We start from the raw sequence: 23,369 nt of genomic DNA, 5'->3' as shown, positions 1-23,369 counted from the left end.
GGTGCATTGGTCTGAACAGGCGCCGGACTAGGGGTATTTCATAGTAACTTCATTGCAGTTTCATTCACAGCCTTACTTGTGATTAATATAAATTTACTTTTACAAATTTACTTTAAGGCCAAAGTCGAACCCAGGTCCCTGGTGTTGTGAGGCAGCAGTGCTAACCACTGTGCCGGCTCTGCAAATTTAGTGCATTTGTGGAATTTTGTGTACAAAACAGCCATCCCATTTACCACGATTACAATAGTTACTGAACTTGAAAAGATACTCATTGGCAGTGAAGTGGCTTTGGTCAGTGTGAGAATACCTTGAGCACTATAGAAATGCAAGTTGTTTTTAGAATCTTTTCTCTATTCTCAGTCTCCTGACTACTTGCTATCCCGTACCAACCATACAGCCTCTAATCCTGCTTTAAATTCCACCTCTGACTGCTTTTAGCCTCCTGCATCACTGCCTCCCCATACCGATTTCAGTTGTTCACCACTTCACATTCTGTCTAACTTGAAGCCTAAACTTTGTCTTGCCTCTCTTCAGTATAGGAGACTTATCAAATAATTTTGCTAAAGTCTTGCAATAGCAAATGAGTCACAAACTTCAGAAAGGTTGAATTCCACATTATACAACTTTTAAAATGTAGAAGTATGCCATTCTTAATGAGGCTATATAATTCTTAACTGTGACACAGAGTGTATGTTATGTTCAACTACTATACAGAAAATTCTTTCAGGGTGAGATTCTTGGGTCCAAGCTAGCCTACTTACTGGAATACTGCTGCTTGTTCATATTGGCCAGTATATATGCAGTAAAAACAACTGAGTAATTTCCAAGGAATGTTGAAATTATGGCTTAAGGACCCTTACAAATAACTCATTTTATGAAACAAATTGATTCTGGACCAAAAACTAATTGGTGGTAGTAAGTCAAATTTTCCAGCATACATTTCCAGAAAAGACTGAATATATTTTGATAGTTGTGCTCTTCTAACCTTCCTAAAAATCCTAATTTAGCATCATGATGAGAAAAATGTAATTTGTGAACACATCAGTCTTTATAGATCAAAATACATGGAAGCTTAAGTGTTAGAGAATGCTTTAATGCTTGCTAAAGCAAAAACAGGCAATAGAATTAAGTTGCAATGTTCAAAGTCAGGCTTGCAACACATCAGTGGCTCCACTGCCACTCTGCACTGGGATCGACGAGGGCAGGAGGGAGGCTAGCGATCAGGGTAGGTCTGCCGAGGGAGGACGTTGGGGAGGAATTGGGGCTGGCCCGGGAATGGACGGGGGTGGGAGGAGCTCTGCGGGGGTCACGGGCTAGCCAGTGATCGAGCTGGCCAGCAAAGTGGAGGCTGACTGCGCATGCACAGAGGCCTGCTGGTTTCAACTCTCCAGGCGGGAATGGGCCCTGCTCCCTGAAATTTAATGATATTAACACTGGTGGCCTCTGCATTGCACTGAGCGTGGGAGATTATAGTGTGAACTCCCACTGAAAAAAAAAGGCATAAATTACTCCAGCCTTTCCCTGAATACAACACTTAGAATTCTTTTGAGAGAATTCCACCCTATAACTAAGACAGCGCCGCCCCCCCAGCCTCCAATTTGCTTTAAAAATCTAAAGAAAAATTGCATCTTAAATATAAGGAAAAAATTAAGCCATTTTAATTAACAGTATTTCAACCATACAAAGAAGAGAAGCAATAGATACCCACCTGTTCATCTGAGCCACCTGAAGCAAAGAAGTCTCCTATACTGGAAAAAGCTACACAAGTAGCTGGGCCCTTTAAACAGAAAACAAGGAATTGAACAGGATTCCTTTTTACCAACATTGCATTGAGGAAAATATCCAGAATAAATCTGACCGTGTACAGTTGGTAAATATATAACGCTGAAATAGCTTACATAATGGCGGAGCTTCGTCTGCTCCTGTCCTGTTCCTAAACAGGGTCAGCAAAACAAAACCTAATCCTGATGTTCTTATCCTGTTCCCAAAAGACATTTTATCAATATTACTCTGGGGGTGTTCATAAGAAATAGGAGGAGTAGGCCATCTAGCCCTTCAAGCCTGCCCCGCCATTCAATAAGATCATGGCTGATCTGAAGTGGCTCAGTTCCACTTTCCCGCTTTCTCCCCATAACCCTTAATTCCCTTGTCTGTCAAAAACCTATCTATCCGTGTCTTAAATATATTTAGCGAGGTAGCCTCCACCACTTCAACGGACAGAGAATTCCAGAGATTCACCACCCTTTGAGTGAAGAAGTTCCTCCTCAACTCCGTTCTAAACTGCCCCCCTCTTATCTTGAGGCTGTGCCCTCTAGTCCTGCTGTCCTTTCTGAGCAGGAAGAATCTCTCTACCTCTACCCGATCCATCCCTTTCATTATCTTATACATCTCTATAAAGATCCCCCCCATCCTTCTAAACTCCAACGACTACAGACCTAGTCTATTTAGTCTCTCTTCATAGTCTAACCCCCTCATCTCCAGTATCAGCCTAGTGAACCTCCTCTGCACTCCCTCCAAGGCCGAAATATCCTTGCGCAAGTGCGGCGACCAAATCTGCACACAGTACTCCAGCTGCGGCCTCACCAGTGCCCTGTTACAGTTGCAGCCGCAGCTGGAGTACTGTGTGCAGCTTTGGTCGCCGCACTTGCGCAAGGATATTTTGGCCTTGGAGGGAGTGCAGAGGAGGTTCAAACCTATGTTCAAAAAGTGTGTCGCAATGTAACTGCATGCAATTTAAGATCAGAAAGCTTTGCACACGGATTTCTCTAATTGTACCGGTGCAGATCAGAGACAAACTCACCCCGTAAAAATTCAGTGCTACTGCCTTAATCAGCTGTTTAGGTGCAATATTTCTTAAGGGGCAGGTTGATATTGATATCAACAATAAAAATGGTTTTGTCCTTTCAATAAATGTTACCAAGTGGTATTCATCTTTTGTAAAGTCTAAATTCAGCACTTTGTCACTGCTTTTAGCCTTTTGTAATATGGCTTATTTTGAGGTAAATGAGGCAAAACAACCACAAGTCTTTTACCACAACTGGAGAATTAATGTAAATTCATCTGGCCCACTCCTGAGCCACATCAATTCATAGAATCATAGAAATCCTACAGTACAGAAAGAGGCCATTCGGCCCATCAAATCCACACTGACCACAATCCCACCCAGGCTCCACCTCCATATCCCTACATATTTTACCCACTAATCCCTCTAACCTATGCATCTCAGGACACTAAGGGACAATTTTAGCATGGTTAATCAACCTAACCTGCACGTCTTCGGACTGTGGGATGAAACTGGAGAACCCAGAGGAAACCCACGAACATGAGAAGAATGTGCAAACTCCACACTGACAGTGACCCAAGCCGGGATTCAAACCCAGGTCCCTGGAGCGTGAAGCAGCAGTGCTAACCACTGTACTACCGTGGCGCCCTTTTTGGTCAGTTTCCTGCAAGGAGTCGATAACTTTGCTGGGTGTTTTCTATAGGCTGCCCAATAGTGACAGGGATGTTGAAGTGCAGACAGGGAAACAGATCCTGGTGAGATCTAGTAATAACAGAGTTGTCGTGATGGGAGACTTTAATTTTCCAAACAGCGACTGGAATATCCCTAGGGTAAGGGTTTTGGATGGGGAGGTGTTTGTTAGGTGTGTTCAGGAGGGTTTCCTGACACAGTATATGGATAAGCCTATGAGAGGAGAGGCTGTACTTGATCTGGTGCTGGCTAATGAACCTGGACAGGTGTCGGATCTCTCGGTGGGAGAGCATCTTGGAGACAGCGATCATAATTCTATCTCCTTCACGATAGCATTGGAAAGAGATAGGATCAGGCAAGCTAGTAAAGCGTAAGGGGAAATATGAAGCCATCAGGCAGGAAATTAGACGAGTAAATTGGAAGGAGGTGTTCTTGGGGAAAAAGTGGATTTTCAAGGAATGTTTGTCTGGAGCTCTGCATGACAACGTTCCGATGAGACAGGGAGAGGTTTTGGTAGTTACGGGAACCGTAGTGCACGAAGGTTGTAATGAACCTAGTTAGAAAGAAAAGAAAGGCGTACAGAAGGCTCAGAGAGCTAGGAGATGTTAAGGATCTAGAGGAGTATACAGGTTGTAGGAAGGAGCTTAAAAAGGAAATTAGGAGAGCCGGGGAGGGGGGGGGGTCATGAGAAGGCTTTGGCAGGTAAGATTAAGGAGAACCCCAAGGTGTTGTACAAATATGTGAAGAGTAAAAGGATGAGATGTGAAGGAATAGGACCTATAAAAGGTGAAGGGGGAAAAGTCTGTGAGGAACCGGTAGAAATGGCAGAGGTGCTTAATGAATACTTTGCCTCGGTATTCATGGTGAAAAATGATCTGGGTGGTTGTTCTGCAGGTTTGCGGCAGACTGAAAAGATTGAGTATGTGGATGCTAAGAAAGAGGGTGTGTTGGAACTTCTAAATTGCATCAAGATAGATAAGTCACTGGGACTGGATGCGATGTACCCCAGGTTACTGTGGGAGGTGAGAGAAGAGATTGCAGAGCCTCTGGCGATGATCTTTGCATCGTCAATGGAGATGGGAGAGATTCCTGAGGATTGCAGATGTGGTTCCTATTTTCAAGAAAGGGAACGGGGTAGCCCAGGGAATTACCGACCGGTGAGTCTAACGTCAGTGGTTGGTAAGTTGATGGAGAGGATACTGAGGGACAGGATTTATGAACATTTAGAGAAGTTTAGTATGATCAAAAGTAGTCAGCACAGCTTTGTCAAGGGCAGGTCGTGCCTTATGAGCCTAGTTGAGTTCTTTGAAAATGTGTGTGAACGCATTGACGAAGGAAGAGCGGTGGATGTGGTTTATATGGACTTCAGCAAGGCGTTTGATAAGGTCCCCCATGCAAGACTTCTTGAGAAAGTGAGAGGGCATGGGATCCAAGGGGCTGTTGTCTTGTGGATCCAGAACTGGCTTGCCTGCAGAAGGCAGAAAGTGGTTTTGGATGGGTCTTTTTCTGCATGGAGGTCAGTCACCAGTGGAGTGCCACAGGGATTTGTTCTAGGACTCTTGCTGTTTGTCATTTTCATAAATGACCTGGATGAGGAAGTGGAGGGATGGGTTGGTGAGCTTGCTGACGACACGCAGATTGGTGGTGTTGTGAATAGTCTGGAGGGATGTCAGAAGTTGCAGCGAGACATAGATAGGATGCAAGACTGGGCGGAAAAGTGGCAGATGGACCTCAACCTGGATAAAATGTGTAGTGGTCCATTTTGGCAGGTCCAGTGGGATGAAGGAGTATAATATGAAGGGTATGACTCTTAGCAGTGTAGAGGATCAGAAGGACCTTGGGGTCCGGGTCCATAGAACTCTTAGATTGATCTCGCAGGTGGAGGATGCGGTCAAGAAGGCATACGGTGTACTAGCCTTCATTAATCGGGGGATTGAGTTTAGGAGTTGGGAGATAATGCTGCAACTTTAGAAGACCCTTGTCAGACCCCACTTGGAGGGCTGTGCGCAGTTCTGGTCGCCTCACTACAAGAAGGATGTGGAAGGTATTGAAAGGGTGCAGAGGAGATTTACAAGGATGTTGCCTGGATTGGCTGACATGCCTTATAGGGATAGGTTGAGGGAGCTTGGTCTTTTCTCCCTGGAGAGATGAGGGATGAGAGGCGACCTGATAGAGGTTTATAAGATGTTGAGCGGTATAGATAGGGTGGATTCTCAGAGGCTATTTCCCAGGGTTGAAATGGTCGCCACGAAAGGACACAGGTTTAAGGGTGCTGGGGAGTAGGTACAGAGGAGATGTCAGGGGTAAGTTTTTCACTCAGAGGGTGGTGAGTGAGTGGAATTGGCTGCCTTTGGTGGTGGTGGAGGCGAACTCGTTGGGGTCTTTTAAGAGACTTCTGGATGAGTACATGGGATTTAATGGGATTGAGGGTTATAGATAGGCCTGGTAGGTAGGGATATGATCAGTGCAACTTGTGGGCCAAAGGGCCTGTTCGTGCTGTCGTGTTGTATGTTCTAAAAGCAAAACATTCCTCTTCACCTGCCCACACAGCAGAATCTTGCACAGAACAAATAATTTCAAAGTCAACTCTCCTCTTATTCCTTCACAATTATTCTTCACATCCTCTCATACATTTTCTGATTCTTCACCTACTTCTCAACAGCCTGGCACTGCCCTCTTACCAACTCCCTTCTAGACATACAACTGAGGCAACAGGACTCCTGTTGCCATCCTAGCAATGCCCTAGGAAAACAAACACATTCACAAGGGACAGTGTAGAGATGAAGCCCATTAACAAACAATGTACAATTCCTGACATTTAGAAGTGAATTTGAGATATGCTCTCTGTACTCAATAATTTCCAAGATAAAAATTCCAATAAATCGGCCTGCAATTTATTTTCCTGGAAATGCCAATATCCTTCCCTTGAGAGATTCTTGTTGCCTTTAAAATCCATACATGCCTGAATTGTTCTGATGCACTCAAGAGCGTTCCCAGTGTGTGTCTGTTTTACTATAAACAAACCACATCAGGAAAATCAGGCACTCAAGTTTTAAGTTTATTTATTTATTGGTGTCACAAGTGGGCTTACATTAACGCTGCAATGAAGTTACTGGGAAAATGCCCTAGTCTCCACACTCCGGTGCCTGTTTGTGTACACCGAGGGAGAACTTGGCAAGGCTAATGCATGTCTTTCGGACTGTGGGAGGAAACTGGAGCACCCGGAGGAATCCCACGCAGACATGGGGAGAACATGCAGACGCCACACAAACAGTGACCGAAGTCGAGAATCAAACCCGGGTCCCTGAGCTATGAGGCTAACCACTGTGCCACAGGTTGCAATAGTAGTATGTACTTCATGTGTACTCTGCACTAATTGCTTCTGACCAGAAACAGGAGAATACGACGAATCTCACTGCAAACCTTCTGAGAAAAAAAAGCCAAAATTGTTAGATCTAGAGCATTGAGTTTTCACATTTGAAATCTTTCTAATATAATAACAACTTCCATCTATTCCAACTCATTGCTATTTCTTCACGGACTTGCATTTTATTTAAGGACAAAAGCTTGAGCCTTTCTGAAATTTTCTAAAAGCCCATTTTGGAAATGGTTTGCAAATGTATTCCAGAACACAAAAACATGATAAGTGCTGCTATTAATAGTGTTTCCCTCATTACAACAAGCCATTAATTCCTAACCCAGTACAACATACTTTATCAGCTCTTAGAACCTAGCTGTGGTTGAAGATTGAATCAGATCATCTTCCATGACCAACCCTGCATGAATGTGACTGAGTGACTGTTTATGAGCGGGCACTTGTCAATTCTACTTTTGATGCAACAGATCTATGATGCAAATCTTTATTTACAAAATTGACTCCTCTTATATTTAGTACTGGAAAAATAATGGTCTGGATTACCTCTAAATCACCAAAAAAAACTTGATTAAGTGTTCTAAATTTTGAATAGGAATATGGGCACAAATTGAACTTTCTTATAAGCTAAACATCTGGCACTGTTGACTGTAGCTAAAATAAAACTAATAGCCAGTCCCTTAACAATATAACAGATAAATATATGTGCCAATTAAACTCTCTCAAACTGAAAGCGGTCATCCCAATTCTTCCAATTATACAACTTACTGAAATAACTCCAAGTTACGCTGAAGAAGCAATGTCAGACGTGGACATTCAAAAAGCAATTTTTTGAAGCTGGTTGTGCAGATTAGGAAACATGGTCATGCTGCAAGAACTTCTAACGGATGTAAAATCATGGGCATAGACCTGAGATTTCCCAACATGTGCAGCTGGCAGGCAAGCCCTGAAAATCAGCCTGAAGAATTTTGTACATCGCTGAGACTTTTCATTTAACAAAATAGCATGTTCTTAAAACCACCTCAATACCCATTGAACAAGTTAACTGGAAATTCACATGTCAGCATTAACATTTGTTAACAACTTGTTAACTGTTAACATTTGAACTAGTTAGGCAGACCACATTTTGCTAGCAAAAGACAGAACTTTACCAATATAGGACATTATACAATAAAATTTGAGTTCATACTCTTTAATTTATCATACTGCTTGCATAGAAATAACTATTAAACATACCAATCAAGCCTTAGAAAAGTTTTAAATACTTCTGACATGAGTAACTAATTTTCTACAGAACACTTTTCCCCATGTGCCACATAAAATGTTTTGCAACTGTTTGAAACACAGTAGCATATGATTTGAGCAATGACACATGAATCAAACAATTATAATACTCGCCTTACAACAATGTAATAACTGATAGGATGGTATACTTGGAGGGTCAAGAGAAAAGACAGGGTGAAAAAATTATATAAATTAATAAGACTTGTTATTTCTTACTTTAAATTGTACATTAAAACATTACAGCTAAAAAGAGTTTTATAACAATTATAACCATCTCTTTTGGTTTATAACCATTAAGTTTGGTCTGTGGTTTATGATCAATAATTTCACACGTGTGTTTTGAGGGATTTACTTCAAGTAACTGCAATGCCATGTGGCACATTGTTAGAGAATGAATACAAGCAACATAACGTCCCACCACCATGCAAACCAAGAGAATAAACAGACCACCTCACCAGTGACTAAGCACACACTCATCCAGAAAAACAACTCTCTTGCCCTCAATGCACCCATAAGTTATGAGTCTTTCATATTTCCGACAGAACTTTCATAGATGACATTCCTATTACTGACCTATGTATATAATACATTAATAATTATGCTAATGCAAGTCATCAATCAATTAGTGAAATTAACCAAATTATGTGCTGTTAGCTTGAAACAAAGTGATCAAGTGTTAAACAAGAGAACGTAAAACTTCCTTTCACTGCATTAACCCATCACAATCTTCATTCAAGTAAGTGCATATATGGAAAAACAGCTGTAAAATGTCATCAGTGCAAAACCAAAAAGGTCTCAGTTAACACCAACCTTGGAAAGGAAGGACCATCTAAGTTATAATTATATACAAGAATGTAAACTTGGCTCTGCTCCCTGGGTAAGCTAGCAATGATCAGCTGGTATCTGACATACCAGGCGCCTGAAACAGAGGTCTTATTACGTCAAAGCATATTTCTGGAATACTATCACTTCCCCTTCTAATCTATCACTTCCTCAGTTCCCTCCCAGAATACTAGTGAGATGCCAGACAAAAACATATGTCAAATCTGGAACAGGCACACTCACCCACACAAACAAATACAGCTGGAAGATTTCTCAGAACAAGCTGTTCTGTAAGTACCTAGAACACTACTCCGGAATACTTCACGCTTCTCACTTTAGTTGCTGAGCATTGTTTTACCCAATATGCTCTTTTTTAATGTTCATTATATCAATGGATACTTAGCAAAAAAAATTGAGTTATTATTTGAAACAACTACTTTTTTATAAATGAGACAACTCTATTTTGTTTTTCAAAGTAGAATTAACTTAAAATAGTAACATTCACAAATTTCCTATTCTTTCTCATGCTCCTCAGTTAATCTTTGTCATCGGTGGCACAGTGGTTAACACTGCTGCCTCTCAGCGCCAGGGACCCGGGTTCGATTCCAGCCTTGGGTGACTGTCTGTGTGGAGTTTGCACATTCTCCTGTGCCTGCAAGGGTTTCCTCCCACAGTCGAAATATGTGCAGCTTAAATGGATTGATCATGCTAAATTTCCCCTTAGGTGCCTCAAGATGTGTAGGTAAAGGGGAATTAGAGGGATACATACATGAGTTTATAGGAATAGGGCCTTGGTAAGATGCTGTAAGAGTGGTGCAGATTCAATGGGTCAAATGGCCTCCTTCTACACTGTAGGAGGCCATTACACTATGTACACTATGATCTTCCCTGACCTTCCATTCGACACATTCAATCTGAGCACAGAAATATTAATTTACTCAAACTTTCATTTTAAGTTATATTCATATGGCGACATTTCAAAGGATGGTGAAGGTATTTAAAGATTCAATGTAAAAAAAAGGACAGTATATATTCTTCTCATGAAATTATATAAAAATGAGAAACTACAGGTATGAGGAGAGATTTGGGATACTGTTCTAAATTCCACTGGAGACAACAAGGCCAAGGAAATTAACAGAGATATTGAAAATTATCAAGCATTTGAACAAAGTGAACTGGAAAATTACTTCCTCTCGCATGCCAAACCTAAGCAGCAAGTAACAGACAGAGCTAAGCAATTCCACAGCCAATGGATCAGATTGAAACTCTGCAGTCATGCCACATCCAACTATGAATGGTAATGGACAATTGAACAACTCACTGGAGGAACTCCACAAATATCCACACCCTCAATGAAGAGGAACCCAGCACACCAGTGCAAAACATCAGGCTGAAACATTCATAACAATCTTCAGCCAAAAGTGCCGAGTGAACCATCTCAGCTCCCTCCAGATGTTCCGAGCATCACAGATTTCAGTCTTCAGCAATTTGATTCACCCCATGTGATATCAAGAAATGGCTGAAGGCACTGAATACTTTCAGCAATATTCCAGCAATAATACTGAAGGCTTGTGCTTCGCAAGCTGTTCCAGTACAGTTACATTACCATCATCTACCATGCAACGTTAAAAATTGCCCAGGTATGTCCTGTACAGAAGAAACAAGACCCTCATCAGTCTACTTTTCATCATCAGTAAATAAATGGAAGGGATGACCAACAGCACCACTAAGTGGCATTTACTCAGCAATGCCTGCTCACAGATGTTCAATGTGTGTTCTGCCAGGGTCATTGAGTTCCTGACCTCATTACATCCTTGGTTCAAACATGCACAAAAAAGCTGAACTCCAGGTGGTGAGATGAGGTGACTACCCCTAACATCAGGGCAGCATTTCACTTAGTATGGCATCAAGGAGCCCTGGCAAAACTGGAGTCAGTGAGAAGCTTCTTTCTGTGCTATGAAAGTCTTTAGTTTAACTGCTATTAAATACCATGAATGCTCTAACATGAAAAGGGGAACCCCAAAGTCTGCTATAGGCATACAAATAGCACAAACTGGTAGAATGAGTAGGACCAATTACTGCTCAAAAGGAAATTTACACATGGAGGTGGGAACATGCCTGAGGTGTTAAATGAATAATATTTTGCACCTGAGTTTACTAAGGAAGCAGATGCTATCCAGACCACAGTGACAGAGGAAGAAATTCCCAGAAAGGTTCAAATATGGAAGAGGCATTGAATTAATTATCAGTGCTTAAAAGTTGAAAGGCACCAACACCCAGATGAGATGCATCTAAGGATAGTGAAGAAAGAGAGAGTGGAAATTGTAGGGGAAACTGACAATAATCTTTCAGCCTTCCCTGGACTCAGGGGAGCTGCCAGAGGACTGGAGAATTGCAGACGTAACTCCTTTGTCCAAAAAAAGGTTGCAAGGAAAAACGTAACAATTACACAGAGTTTAACTTCAGTGATGGGAAAACTTCTTGAAACAATTATTCAAGATAGCATTAATTGTCAAATGGAAAATGTTGTTTGATTAGGAAGAGCAAGCTTGGATTTATTAAGGGAAGATCATGTTTAACTAACTTTGTAACAGAGAGGGTAATGTTGTTGATGTGGTGTACGTAGACTTCCAAAACACATTTGATACAGTGCTGCACAACAGACTCATTATAGCACATGAAATAAAAGGGACAGAAACAACATGGATACAAAATTGGCTAAATAATAAGAAACAGCAAGTAATGGTTAATGGATATTAACCATTACTGGAGGAAGGTTTGTAATGGAGCTCCCCAGGAGTCAGTATTGGAACCTTTGCTTTTCCTGAAATATATTCCTGATCTAAACCTTGATGTGCAGATGAATTTCAATGTTGGAAGCATGAGAACCTTCAGTTATGATGACAAGATTGGAGAAGTTGAGATTATTCTCCTTGGAGACGAGAAGGCTAAAAGATTTGATGGAGATATTCAGTATCATGAGAGAGCTGGACAGAGTAGAAAGAGAAACTGTTCCTGCTCGCAACAGGGGCTTAGTGATTTGCAAAAGAAGCAAATGTGATGCAAGAGAAAACTTTTTCACACAATGAGTAGCTCAGGTCTAGAATGCACTGCCTGAAAGTGTGATGGAGGTAGATTCCATTGAGGTATTAAAGTGGCATTAGATGATTATTTGAATAGAAACAATGGGCAGGATAACAGGGAAAAGACAGCAGAATGATATCAAGTCACAATGCTCATTTGGAGAGCCAGTGCAGGCACGATGGGCCATTATAACAATTCTGCGATTCCGTCACTAAAAAGAACTTTAAGCATTGGTTGCAAGACAAATTCATTCAGAGTGACTGACTGCACTGGCACTAAAAAAAAGCTAAAGGCTGTTGATCACCAAAGAAAATTTTTAAATGTTATCCCCAAATGATGGCCAGAAACTTGGTGAGGTCAGGTAATGGATTAAACACTGCTCCCTATGGAGAACCAACAGATTAATGACCAATTAAAATGTTAAATACTGTTGCCAGCAGGGAACCTGTAGGCAAAATCTGCTGACTGCAAATACTCTATAAACAGCATTCCAATCTGAAGGTAGGAAACTTACATACCAAGCTGCCTGATGACTAATTTAATATTAATTGTCTTTTATCATTATAAATGCCAACATAAAAAGTATTATATAAAAATCAGAACAGAGACAGTATAAGTAATGTGTACAGAAGTACACATCATTTGCAAAACTTTTCATTCATTACAAATTTATAAAAATCTTATACACTGCATAAAACTATATAAAATCACACATGGAAAGTGGCTGTTACCTCAAAAGCATCCACTTTGAAAAAAACAAAATCACATTTAGTTAAAAATCACTTAATTAATTATTGTAACTAGTTAAAGAATCTTATTGGTGTCAAAAGGGGGGTGAATCTATTAGCGTTTTAAGAAAACTGACCATCAGCAATGAGAAAACAGTATCAAATAAGTTAACAGAAGTACACAATTTAATTAGTAATTTATTTGCTTAAACCCAGGAATCTGGAAATCACCAACTACCAGAAAGCAAGTTTGCTTTTTAAAATTGCTCTCTGCTACCAATTTTGTTCTTCCACGATCAGTATTTATATGTAGGCATACATCTGTCTCGGGAGACAAAGTACCACACCCAAAGTGATGGTTTGATTTGATTTGATGATCTGATTTATTCTTGTCACATGAATTAACCTACAGTGAAAAGTATTGTTTCTTGTGGGCTATGCAAACAAAACATACCATTCATAGAGAAGGAAACGAGAGAATGCAGAATGTAGTGTTACGGTCATAGCTAGGGTGTAGAGGAAGATCAGCTTAATGCAAGGTAAGTCCATTCAAACATTTGACAGTAGCAGGGAAGAAGCTGTTCTTGAGTTGGTTGGTACATGACCTCAGGTGAATGTCACTTCTGTATCGAACATCATCTGTTGTAGCTATGGAGGCCGATTCTTGAGTGGCAGTCCATTTGCAGCTGGCACAAGTGAATGGTTCAAGGTCAACCAATATTCATTCTTTTGGCAGAGTCTCTATTCTGCCATCTGTCCATTTCTTTTGGCCTCTGCTTCTTCCACATCCTTCTTGACTGCTTACCTCCAGGCAACGCAGTGAAGGCTTCCAATGTTTTAACTCTGATCCCGATCAATTTAAGTCTCACTTGGAGACTTGTATGGTGGACATTGACTGCCTGTTGGTCTTGTGCCAAAAGCAAGCTTGCCATAGGGCATGTGTTTGGGGATGCGTTTGTAATCCATTCAGTTCACATGACTCAGCCAGAGTTACCATTGACTCAAAAGACAAACTTGTTAGGAACCCCTATACCATATTTCTTGCCAGGAGATATCCAAATATTCATCTGAGGCAGCAGAGGTTGAAGCTGTTCAGCAGCTTTTCTTGGCTTGCATAAGTTATCTGTGCCTTACGACTATAATGGCAGGTACTGAGAACAGAAGCCTGGTACACACAGAGTTTGTATTTTTGATTAGTTTTCGGTTGGTCCAAACTCAACTTCTCAAATTCAGCATGACAGCTATGGCCTTGGCAATCCAGGTGTTGATTTCACAGGTTGATGGTAATTGTTGTGAAATTATTAATGACTTCCGGAGTAAGATTGTCGATATTGATAGAAGGCGGAGTCTCTACGTCCTGGCCCATAATATTGTTCTTTCAGACACTGATCGTCAGTCCAAATTCCTTGCAGACCCAGAAAAACTGATCAACAGGCATTTGCCAGTAAACTTCAGTCTCATCAACAAACATGCATTTATGAATTAGAACATAAGAACATAAGAAATAGGAGCAGGAGTAGGCCATCTAGCCCTTCGAGCCTGCCCCGCCATTCAATAAGATCGTGGCTGATCTGTCGTGGCTCAGTTCCACATTCCCGCTGTCTCCCCATAACCCTTAATCCCCTCGCTTATTAAAAACCCATCAACCCGCGTCTTAAAAATATTTAGCGAGGCAGCCTCCACCACTTCAACGGGCAGAGAATTCCAGAGATTCACCACCCTTTGAGTGAAGAAGTTCCTCCTCAACTCCGTTCTAAACCGCCCCCCTCTTTATCTTGAGGCTGTGCCCCCTAGTCCTACTGTCCTTTGAGCGGGAAGAGTCTCTCCACCTCTATCCTATCCATCCCATTCGTCATCTTATCTGTCTCAATGAGATCTCCTCTCATTCTTATAAACTCTAACGAGTACAAGTCTAGTTTATTCAGCCTCTGCTCATAGCTCAACCCCCTCAACTCCGGAATCAGCCTAGTAAACCTCCTCTGCACTCCCTCCAAGGCCAAAATATCCTTGCGTAAGTGCGGCGACCAAAACTGCACACAGTACTCCAGCTGCGGCCTCACCAATGCCCTATACAGCTGCAGCAAGACCTCCCTACTTTTATATTCAATCCCCCTCGCTATGAAGGCCAGCATCCCATTCGCCTTCCTGACCACCTGCTGCACCTGCAGGCTGGGTTTTTGCGACTCATGCACAAGCACCCCGAGGTCCCTCTGCACTGTCGCCTGCTGCAGTTTTTCGCCATGTAAGTAACAGTCCTTCCTACCATTATTCCTACCAAAGTAGACCACCTCGCACTTGCCAACATTAAATTCCATTTGCCAGTTCCTGGTCCATTCGCTCAGCCTATCTAGATCCTTCTGCAGACTCTCCACACCCTCCGCGCAATTTGCCGTACCACCAATCTTGGTGTCATCAGCAAATTTCGACACCATACACTCGGTTCCCTCCTCCAGATCATCTATATAAATGGTAAATAGCTGAGGCCCCAGCACTGACCCCTGGGGCACTCCACTAGTCACCAACCGCCAATCCGAATAGCACCCATTAACCCCCGCTCTCTGCCTCCTATTTGACAACCAATCCTCTATCCACGCTAACACCCTACCCCCAACTCCATGCCCCCTTACCTTCTGCAATAACCTCTTGTGAGGTACCTTGTCAAACGCCTTCTGAAAATCAAGAAAGACCACATCCACCGGCTCTCATCTATCCACCGGCTCTCATCTATCCACCGCCCTAGACACATCCTCATAGAACTCCAATAAATTCGTCAGACACAACTTCCCTTTAACGAAACCGTGCTGAGTCTGCTCTATCAAGCAATTCCCCTCAAGATGCCTCGCTATTTCCTCCTTGATGACGGATTCTAACATTTTACCTACAGCAGACGTTAAACTAACCGGCCTATAATTCCCCGCCTTTTGCCTGCCACCCTTCTTAAACAACGGCGTAACATTAGCCATTTTCCAATCTTCCGGCACTTCCCCGGAATCCAGCGACGTTTGGAAAATAACCACCAAGGCATCCACTATCACCTCCGCCATTTCTTTCAGAATCCTCGGATGCATTCCATCTGGTCCTGGGGACTTGTCCACAATCAGTCCCTCCAGTCTGTCGAGCACCGCCTCTCTAGTAACAATAATGTCATTGAGACCCTCCAGTCCTACCACCTTTCCATTGCTAACACCCGGCAAATTATTCACGTCCTTCTCCGTGAAGACCGAAACAAAAAAGTTATTCAAGACCTCAGCCATTTCCCCATCCCCTACCACTAAGTCCCCCCTCTCAGGAGATTACATACTTTAGTCTTGGCATACAATCCTGTCAAGCAGAACAGCAGGCTGCCAGATCTTTTGTGCCGATGGATACCCTCGTTTGAATTGCTGAAAGTGTACAATGGCAGCAGTGGTCCAAAAGATGTGCCCTGCACTATTACCTTGCTGCTGATCTTGAAAACCTCTTTCTTGTGAAAGGCAAAAATGACACCCAGGGCAGTCTGTTTTCCACAGCTATCTAAAGAGTCTGCCTCTGTTGACAAAGTCGATATTGATAGAAGGTGGAAGGCCAAGGTGAGGTCTATGAGAGCAATATATCGTGGCCGGCACTCTTCATCACACTTCTGTAACTGCTGAAGTCAGAAAATCACGTCAAATGTTGATCTGCCAATTCTGAAGCCACACTGAGAATCAGATGCACAATGCCAGGGTCTACAATCTGGTCAGAGCAACACAAGCAAAGACCTTCCCCACAATACTTAACAAGGAGATGCCTCAGTAATTACTGTGGTCAATGCAATCCCAAAAACAATTTTCGAATTACGCACGTCTTAAATCACAAATCTTTCCTGCCAGCAGAAATGCAAAAGATCATGGAGATGTTGCAGCAGTGCTGATTTTCCAATTTCAGTGCAACAAATGCTGATACTTACCTTAATCAGCCGTCGGGGAAAAGGAGTTTGGGGGCCAGGACTATAGTTCACAGCAGGCATCAGGCATTCGATACATGTGCTGGCCAGGGAAATACCGCACATCCAGTTTTATTTTAATGTTCTGTAGACAAGGAGTCGGCTCTGCACACATGCGGAGAAAGGAAAAAGTAAAACAATGTGAGCAGCAGACCAGATGACCTGAACACAAGTGCCATTAAGACAGAACATGCCCCAGGGAGCAGGACATGGGAAGGGGAACAGCAAGAAGTCCCAAACCAGGGAGTGAGACAGAAAGCGGTCTCAGAAGACAGCCCCAAGTGAAGGATAAGAGATCAGGAACAGGTCCTGTAAGTAAAGTTGAGTGAAAGGAGCAGATAAAGTTAAAGAAAGAACTGCAAGGAGCAGTGAAGTGGGTACGAGAGGAGCCTGGAAGATAAGAGTGTGCAGCCACAGGTTACTGACTCTGCTGTGAATCGTAAAGACAAAGATACTCTTGGATCAGTGATGTTCTGCTTGGCACAGCTGAAAATCTGAAAGTCTGCTTGGAAAATGAAGCTCCAGTGTATGCAGAGAATCAGGAATCTTAAAAAGTGAGACAGAAATCCTGGACATAGTTCCTGGTTGAAGCCACTTGAGTGGCAGCAACATTTGGAGAGAATTCCAAGGCAAGTTTTTAAAAATTCATTTACAGGATGTGGGTGTCACAGGCCAGCATTTATTGCTCATCTCTAGTTGTTCTTCAGAAGGGTATGGCGAGCAACCTTCTTGAACCGCTGCTGTCCCTGAGGTGCAGGCACACCCAGAATGCTGTTAGGGAGGGAATTCCAAGATTTTGACTCAGTGATAGTGAAGGAAATATATTTCCAAGTCAGGGTGATGAGTGACTTGGAATGGTATGTGTAGGTGATGGGTTCCCAGGTATCTGCTGCTGTTGTCCTAGGTGGTACTTATAGGTTTGGAAGGTGCTGCCGAAGGAACTTTGGTGAGTTCCTGCAGTGCATTGTTTAGGTTGTGTACATGGCTGTGAATGTTCGTCACGGTGAAGGAGTTGATTGTTTGCGGAAGGTGTTGCAATCAAGCTGGCTGCTTTTGTCCTGGATGATGCCTTTAAAATTTTCTCGTGAAGCATATAGTACTGGTCTCACCCTAAAGCGTTGAGGGGTCACTTCTGGGTCCACATAGATCTTCACTTGCAGGACCTTTTATTTTGCCTCGTTCATCCTTGAGATGCTCTCAAGTTTCTTCATTTGTTCACGCAGTCCTCCTGCCTGTACTTGCAAAATCTCAGTCCAATTTAACTTGATTTCCTGAAGCCAACCGCAGCTGAGAAGGTTTGGTCCTTTGCCTGGCACTATAATCACTGGGAGTTGGGAAGACTGTTGCCCACAGCTTACAGCTACCACTGCAGTGTCCGTTATTTTTAATAAGTTGTTAACTTGGCTGCAACATGCTGTAAATTCAATGGTTGAACTCCTCTCTCAAGTACCGACTGATATGTATGGTCACCTATCAGAGTAACTGATGCCCCTGTATAAATTTCCATTTTAAGAGGCTTCTCATTTACATTAATAGGGACTATTTTGTCCACTTTTATATTGAACAGTGAGTGAATATTTAATCGTTGGTGCTAGACTCTTCCACATTGCATATTGATGATGCATTATTTAATTGGCTACTTGATGTGGCTCCATGCCTTTGCCTCAGGTGGCCTCTCCTATGACAGAAAAAACACTCAGCCTCCACATATATGCAAGATTTAGGGGAGTGGTTTCCTCCACATTGGTAACATTCAAAATTTCTGATTGTCTCTTTGAAATCATCTTGCTTTATTAAAGGCTAAACCCGTTTCCCACCTCACAGCTATGTCTTCAGTTTTGGCGCCACTGCTGACTGCAGATTTCTGCCTAAACTAGTGAACAGTGCCATTTTACTCTTGTACACTTTCAGTGCTTTCCATTGCCTGCACTATTTCTATTGCTCATTTAAAAGTTATATCAACCTCTGCAAGTAATCTCCATTGAATCACCTCATTATTCATTCCGCAGACTAATCTGTCCTACAACATATCATTCAAGGTGGCCCCAAAATCACAGTATTCTGATATACGTTTCAATTTAGTGATACAAGTCACAATCATTTTGTGTGTAGATCTCCCCCATGAATTAAACTTTAATCTCCGGAATATGACTGATGGCTTGGGCTGGAAATGTGACTTCACTAATCCAACAAATACACTGAATGAACTGGAGTCAGGTACGCTTGGGGCTGTGAGACTTTGTATCAGATTAAAAGTTTGAGTTCTATATGCGATCACCTCCTTCCCGATTTCATTCACTTCATAGAATCCTACAGTGCAGAAGGAGGGCATTCAGCCCGTTGAGTGTGCACCAACCACAATCCCACCTAGACCCTATCCCCATAACCCCAAGCATTTACCTCATCCTACTGACACTGAGGGACAACTTAGCATGGCCAATCCACCTAATCTGCACATCTTTGGAGTGTGAGGGAAAACCACAGCACCCAAAGGAAACCCACGCAGACATGCTAACGACTGTGCTGCCCACTTGGAAACAATACCCAAGGAGCTCCAGTCCTCCGCGGAAGATTCAAATGGATATATCCATCCAAACAGCGGCAACTTGGAAAGTACTCTTCTCTTTTCTCAACTTCCTCAACTTTAATGTAAGCTGGATATTCGGTCAAAGGACCAATTATTTTATCCTCGTTGCTAAACGTAAGATGCACTTTCACCAGTTTAGGGAAAACACAACTTGTTTATTTACAGGTTAAATCTATACGGAGACTTGTAACCTCACGGCTGCAATCAGCTCCTGAGATGACTCAGAGTTCAGAAGCACATGCTTCCCAGAGTGATCACGACTTCCACTCCCTGATTCGTTCCCCAAGTCACGTGAACTTTCCTTTGTTGATTGATCCTTAAAGAGGAAATCACCATAGTGAGACAGGACAAGCTGTGGACAGTCCCCTTTGGAGGACAGACATTTTCATGCTCCACAAGTCAAAGATGCCACAGGTGGCTCTCAAGCAAGGAGGATAATTTTGGAGCAAGCGACATAGATAAGATCCCTATTGTAACAGATCCTTGAGGTATTATAGAGCCATGAGGGGGTTCATGCAGTGCATTTGCTTACATAGAAAGACAGAAAATAGTAGTAGGCCATTTGGTGCTTTCAGCCTTCTCCAGCAGTTATTATAGAATCATACGTTCTCTTCAATGCAGGAGAAGGCCATTTAGCCCATCGAGCCTACACTGACAACCATCCCACCAGGTCCTATTCCCATAACCCCACTTATTTTCTAACAGTAAGGGGCAATTTAGCATGACTAATCAACCTAACACATACATCTTTGGAGCACCCGGAGGAAATCCACACAGACATGGGATGATTTACACAGTCACCCAAGGCTGGAATCGAACCCAAGTCATTTGCACTGTGAGGCAGCAGTGCTAACCATAGTCGATCATCCAACTCAATAACCTGTTCCCCTTTTCCCCCCCCCCGCCATATCCTTTGATCCCTTTACCCCCAAGAGCTATATCCAATTCCTTCTTGAAAATATATAGTATTTTCGTCTCTATTGCTTTCTGTGGTACAGAATTCCACAGGCTTACCATTCTGGGTGTAGAAACTTCTCCTCACCTCCGTGCTAAATGGTTTACCCCACATTCTTAGACTATGAACCCCAATTCTGCACTCCCCTGCCATTGGGAACATCCTGCCTGCATCTATCCTGTACAGTCCTTTTAGAATTTTATAGTTTCTATAAGTCCTCCCACATTCTTCTAAATTCCAGCAAATATAATCCTAACAGACTTAACTTCTTATATGCCAGACCCGACTTTCCAGGAAGCAGTCTGGTAAACTATTATTGCACCCTTCCGTAGCAAGTACATCCTTCCTCAGATGTAGAGATGAAAACAGCACACACTGCAAGATTAGCACTGCTGCCTCACAGCGCCAGAGACCCGGGTTCAATTCCGGCCTTGGGTCACTGTCCGTGTGGAGTTTGCACATTCTATATGTATGGGTTTCCTCCGGTTTCCTCTGACAGTCCAAAGATGCGCGTGTTAGGTTAATTGGCCATGCTAAATTGACCTTGGTGTCAGGGGCTTAGTAGGATAAGTATATAGGGTTACAGGAATAGAGCCTGGGGTGGGATTGCAGTTGGTGCAGAATTGATGGGCCAAATGGTCTCCTTCTGCACTGTAGGGATTCTAATCTATTCTACAATATTTTAGGTGTGGTCTCACTAAAGGCCTATATAATTGCAGCAAGATAACCCTGCTCCTGTACTTGAATTCTCTTGTTATGAAGACCAACATACCTTTTTCCATCTTCGCCTCCTATTGCACCTGCATGCTTTATTTTCAGATATTACTGTACAAGGGCATTGCATATTCCCTTCTCACAATCTATAGCTAGATAATAATCTGCCTTCTGGTTTATGCAACCAAAGTGGATAACCTCACACTTACCTATATAAAATTGCATCTGCTATTCATTTGTCCACTCACTCAACTTGCTACATATGGCTCACTAAATAACATTAAAGCTTCTTGACATCCTCCTCACAGCTTACCCTCCCATTCAGCTTTGTGTTATCTGCAAATTTGTAGCCATTACATTTAGTTCCCTCATCAAAATCATTCACGTACATTGTAAATAGCTAAGGTTCTAGCTCTCGAAAAAAGACCCATTTATTCCTACTCTTTGTTTCTTGTTCACAAACCAGTTTTCTATCCATCTCAATACATTACCCCCAACCCCATGTACTTTAATTTCTTATGTAGGACCTTTCCCCACTACCAACATCAGGTTGGCCAGTCTATAATTCCCTGTTTTCTACCTCCTTTTTTAAATAGTGGGGTTCCATTAGCTACCCTCCAATATATAGGAACTATTCTTCATCGTGGCTGAAGAATTTGAGTGCATGTGCTCCTCCATTGAGAATGGCCATCCTCCCAGAGTACTATATGTGGCACTGCTCTGACTGGATGTAGGAGCAATTCACTGAAAAGGAGAGGTGCTCTATCACATGGAATGCAGTGTCACTGGTGGTGCAGATGTTTGAGGCATGGATACCAGCTGTGCCCTTGTCCAGCACTGAAGGATGCCATGAAAAGGCTGAGGCAGTCAAAGAGGTTGATGAGGTGGCCATCCTGCAGAGCACCAACATTGTCCATCTCCTCCTTGGTCTCTCCAACTTAACAACCATCCCTGCTGCAAGGCCACGTGGCAGGCTGCCCCTTCATTGTTGTAGGCACAACAATTGTGGATGTGCCTTCACTGGCACATTCAAGATGAGACTGGAAAGCCATGGGCATCTCAGCCAGGTGCAGGTACAATTTGAATGGGCTGTTTCCATCTCATCCTCAACAAAGAACAAAGAAAGTACAGCACAAGAACAGGCCCTTTGGCCCACCAAGTCTGTGCTGACACAGGATGCCTCTCTAATACAATATTTTCTTGCCTCTATGTGGCCTATATCCTTCTATTTCCTGCCGATTCATGTATCTATCCAGATGCGTCTTGAACATTGTTGTAGAAGCTGCTTCCACTGACTCCTCTGGCAGCACAATCCAGGCATTCACCATTGTCCGTGAGAAAAACTTGCCTCTTGCATCTCTTTTAAACATCCCCCTCTCACTTTCAATCTATGCCCCAAGTAATTGACCCTTTGACCCTGGGAAAAAGACTGACTATCCACTCTATCCAAGCCTGTCATAACCTTGTAAACCTCTATCAAGGTCCCCCTCAACTTCCGACACTCCAATGAAAACAATCTAAGTTTGTTCAACCTTTCTTCATAGTCCATAGGGTGTGCACATGAAGGAGTAGGTGCGAGTACAAGGCGACACGCCATTAGCTGCATTTAATTTGTATTGTTACAATATTATTGCTTGATGGCATTATCAGTTCCTCTTTTTTTCCACCAATGGGGAGATGATGGCATAGTGTAATCTCACTGGATTAGTAATCCAGAGACCCAGGTCAGAGCCAGACACAGCTCTGCCAACACAGGTTCAAATCCCAGCTGATGTCATTCAGTTATGCTGGCCGAGTGGCCTCTTTCTGTGCCATAACTTCTCTATGGTTCTGTGGAAATCTGCCATCCTTACCCAGTCTGGCCTACAAGCGACTCCAGACCCACAACAACGTGACTGACTCTTAACTGCCCTCTGAAATGACCACATAAGCCATGCAAAGACACTTAGCAACGGGAAACAAGTGTCCACAGCCCATGAAAGAATAAATTTAAGAGACTTCCTTGCATAGGCATGTTGTATAGTGGTGCATAGATGACCACAGCACAGGATGCTGATTAGCTTGCACTGGAACTCACTGACTGACCAGTCAGGGCAATGAAAGCGCATCTTCAACATACCTACCCCCTCCAATCACCCCAATCCCACTCCACTGACTACCCATCACTACATTCAATTAACATCTCCATCAACACCCAATTACCCTCCCACCTCCCCATAGGACCCATGCCTACCCTGCCCTCCACCAGACTACTCACCCCTCACTCGCCAAACTACATTCCACTCACCCAGCTACCCCTCTCAACCACCATTCATCCCTCCTCATCAGCTGACTACTCCCATCCTCCAACTGACCTCTTCACCTGCTGATGGCATTCCCCACTCAC

The 23,369-nt window shown here is 42.9% G+C and overlaps 1 protein-coding gene across 1 annotated transcript in view; it reads right to left on the bottom strand.

Moving 5' to 3' along the window:
• Positions 1-23,369, bottom strand: part of poc1a (POC1 centriolar protein A) — a 110,684-nt gene that overhangs the window by 53,098 nt on the left and 34,217 nt on the right. Inside the window, exon 8 of the mRNA XM_080181839.1 lies at positions 1,709-1,777. Within this exon, the coding sequence (XP_080037965.1) occupies positions 1,709-1,777 (69 nt within the window). The remainder of the gene's footprint in view (positions 1-1,708; positions 1,778-23,369) is intronic.

Source organism: Carcharhinus amblyrhynchos, chromosome 3 (assembly GCF_965287045.1).
Source record: "Carcharhinus amblyrhynchos chromosome 3, sCarAmb.v2.hapA, whole genome shotgun sequence".
Lineage (NCBI taxonomy): Eukaryota > Metazoa > Chordata > Chondrichthyes > Carcharhiniformes > Carcharhinidae > Carcharhinus > Carcharhinus amblyrhynchos.
Note: the sequence above shows the minus strand (reverse complement) of the source record. Positions and strands in the feature narration are given on the sequence as shown.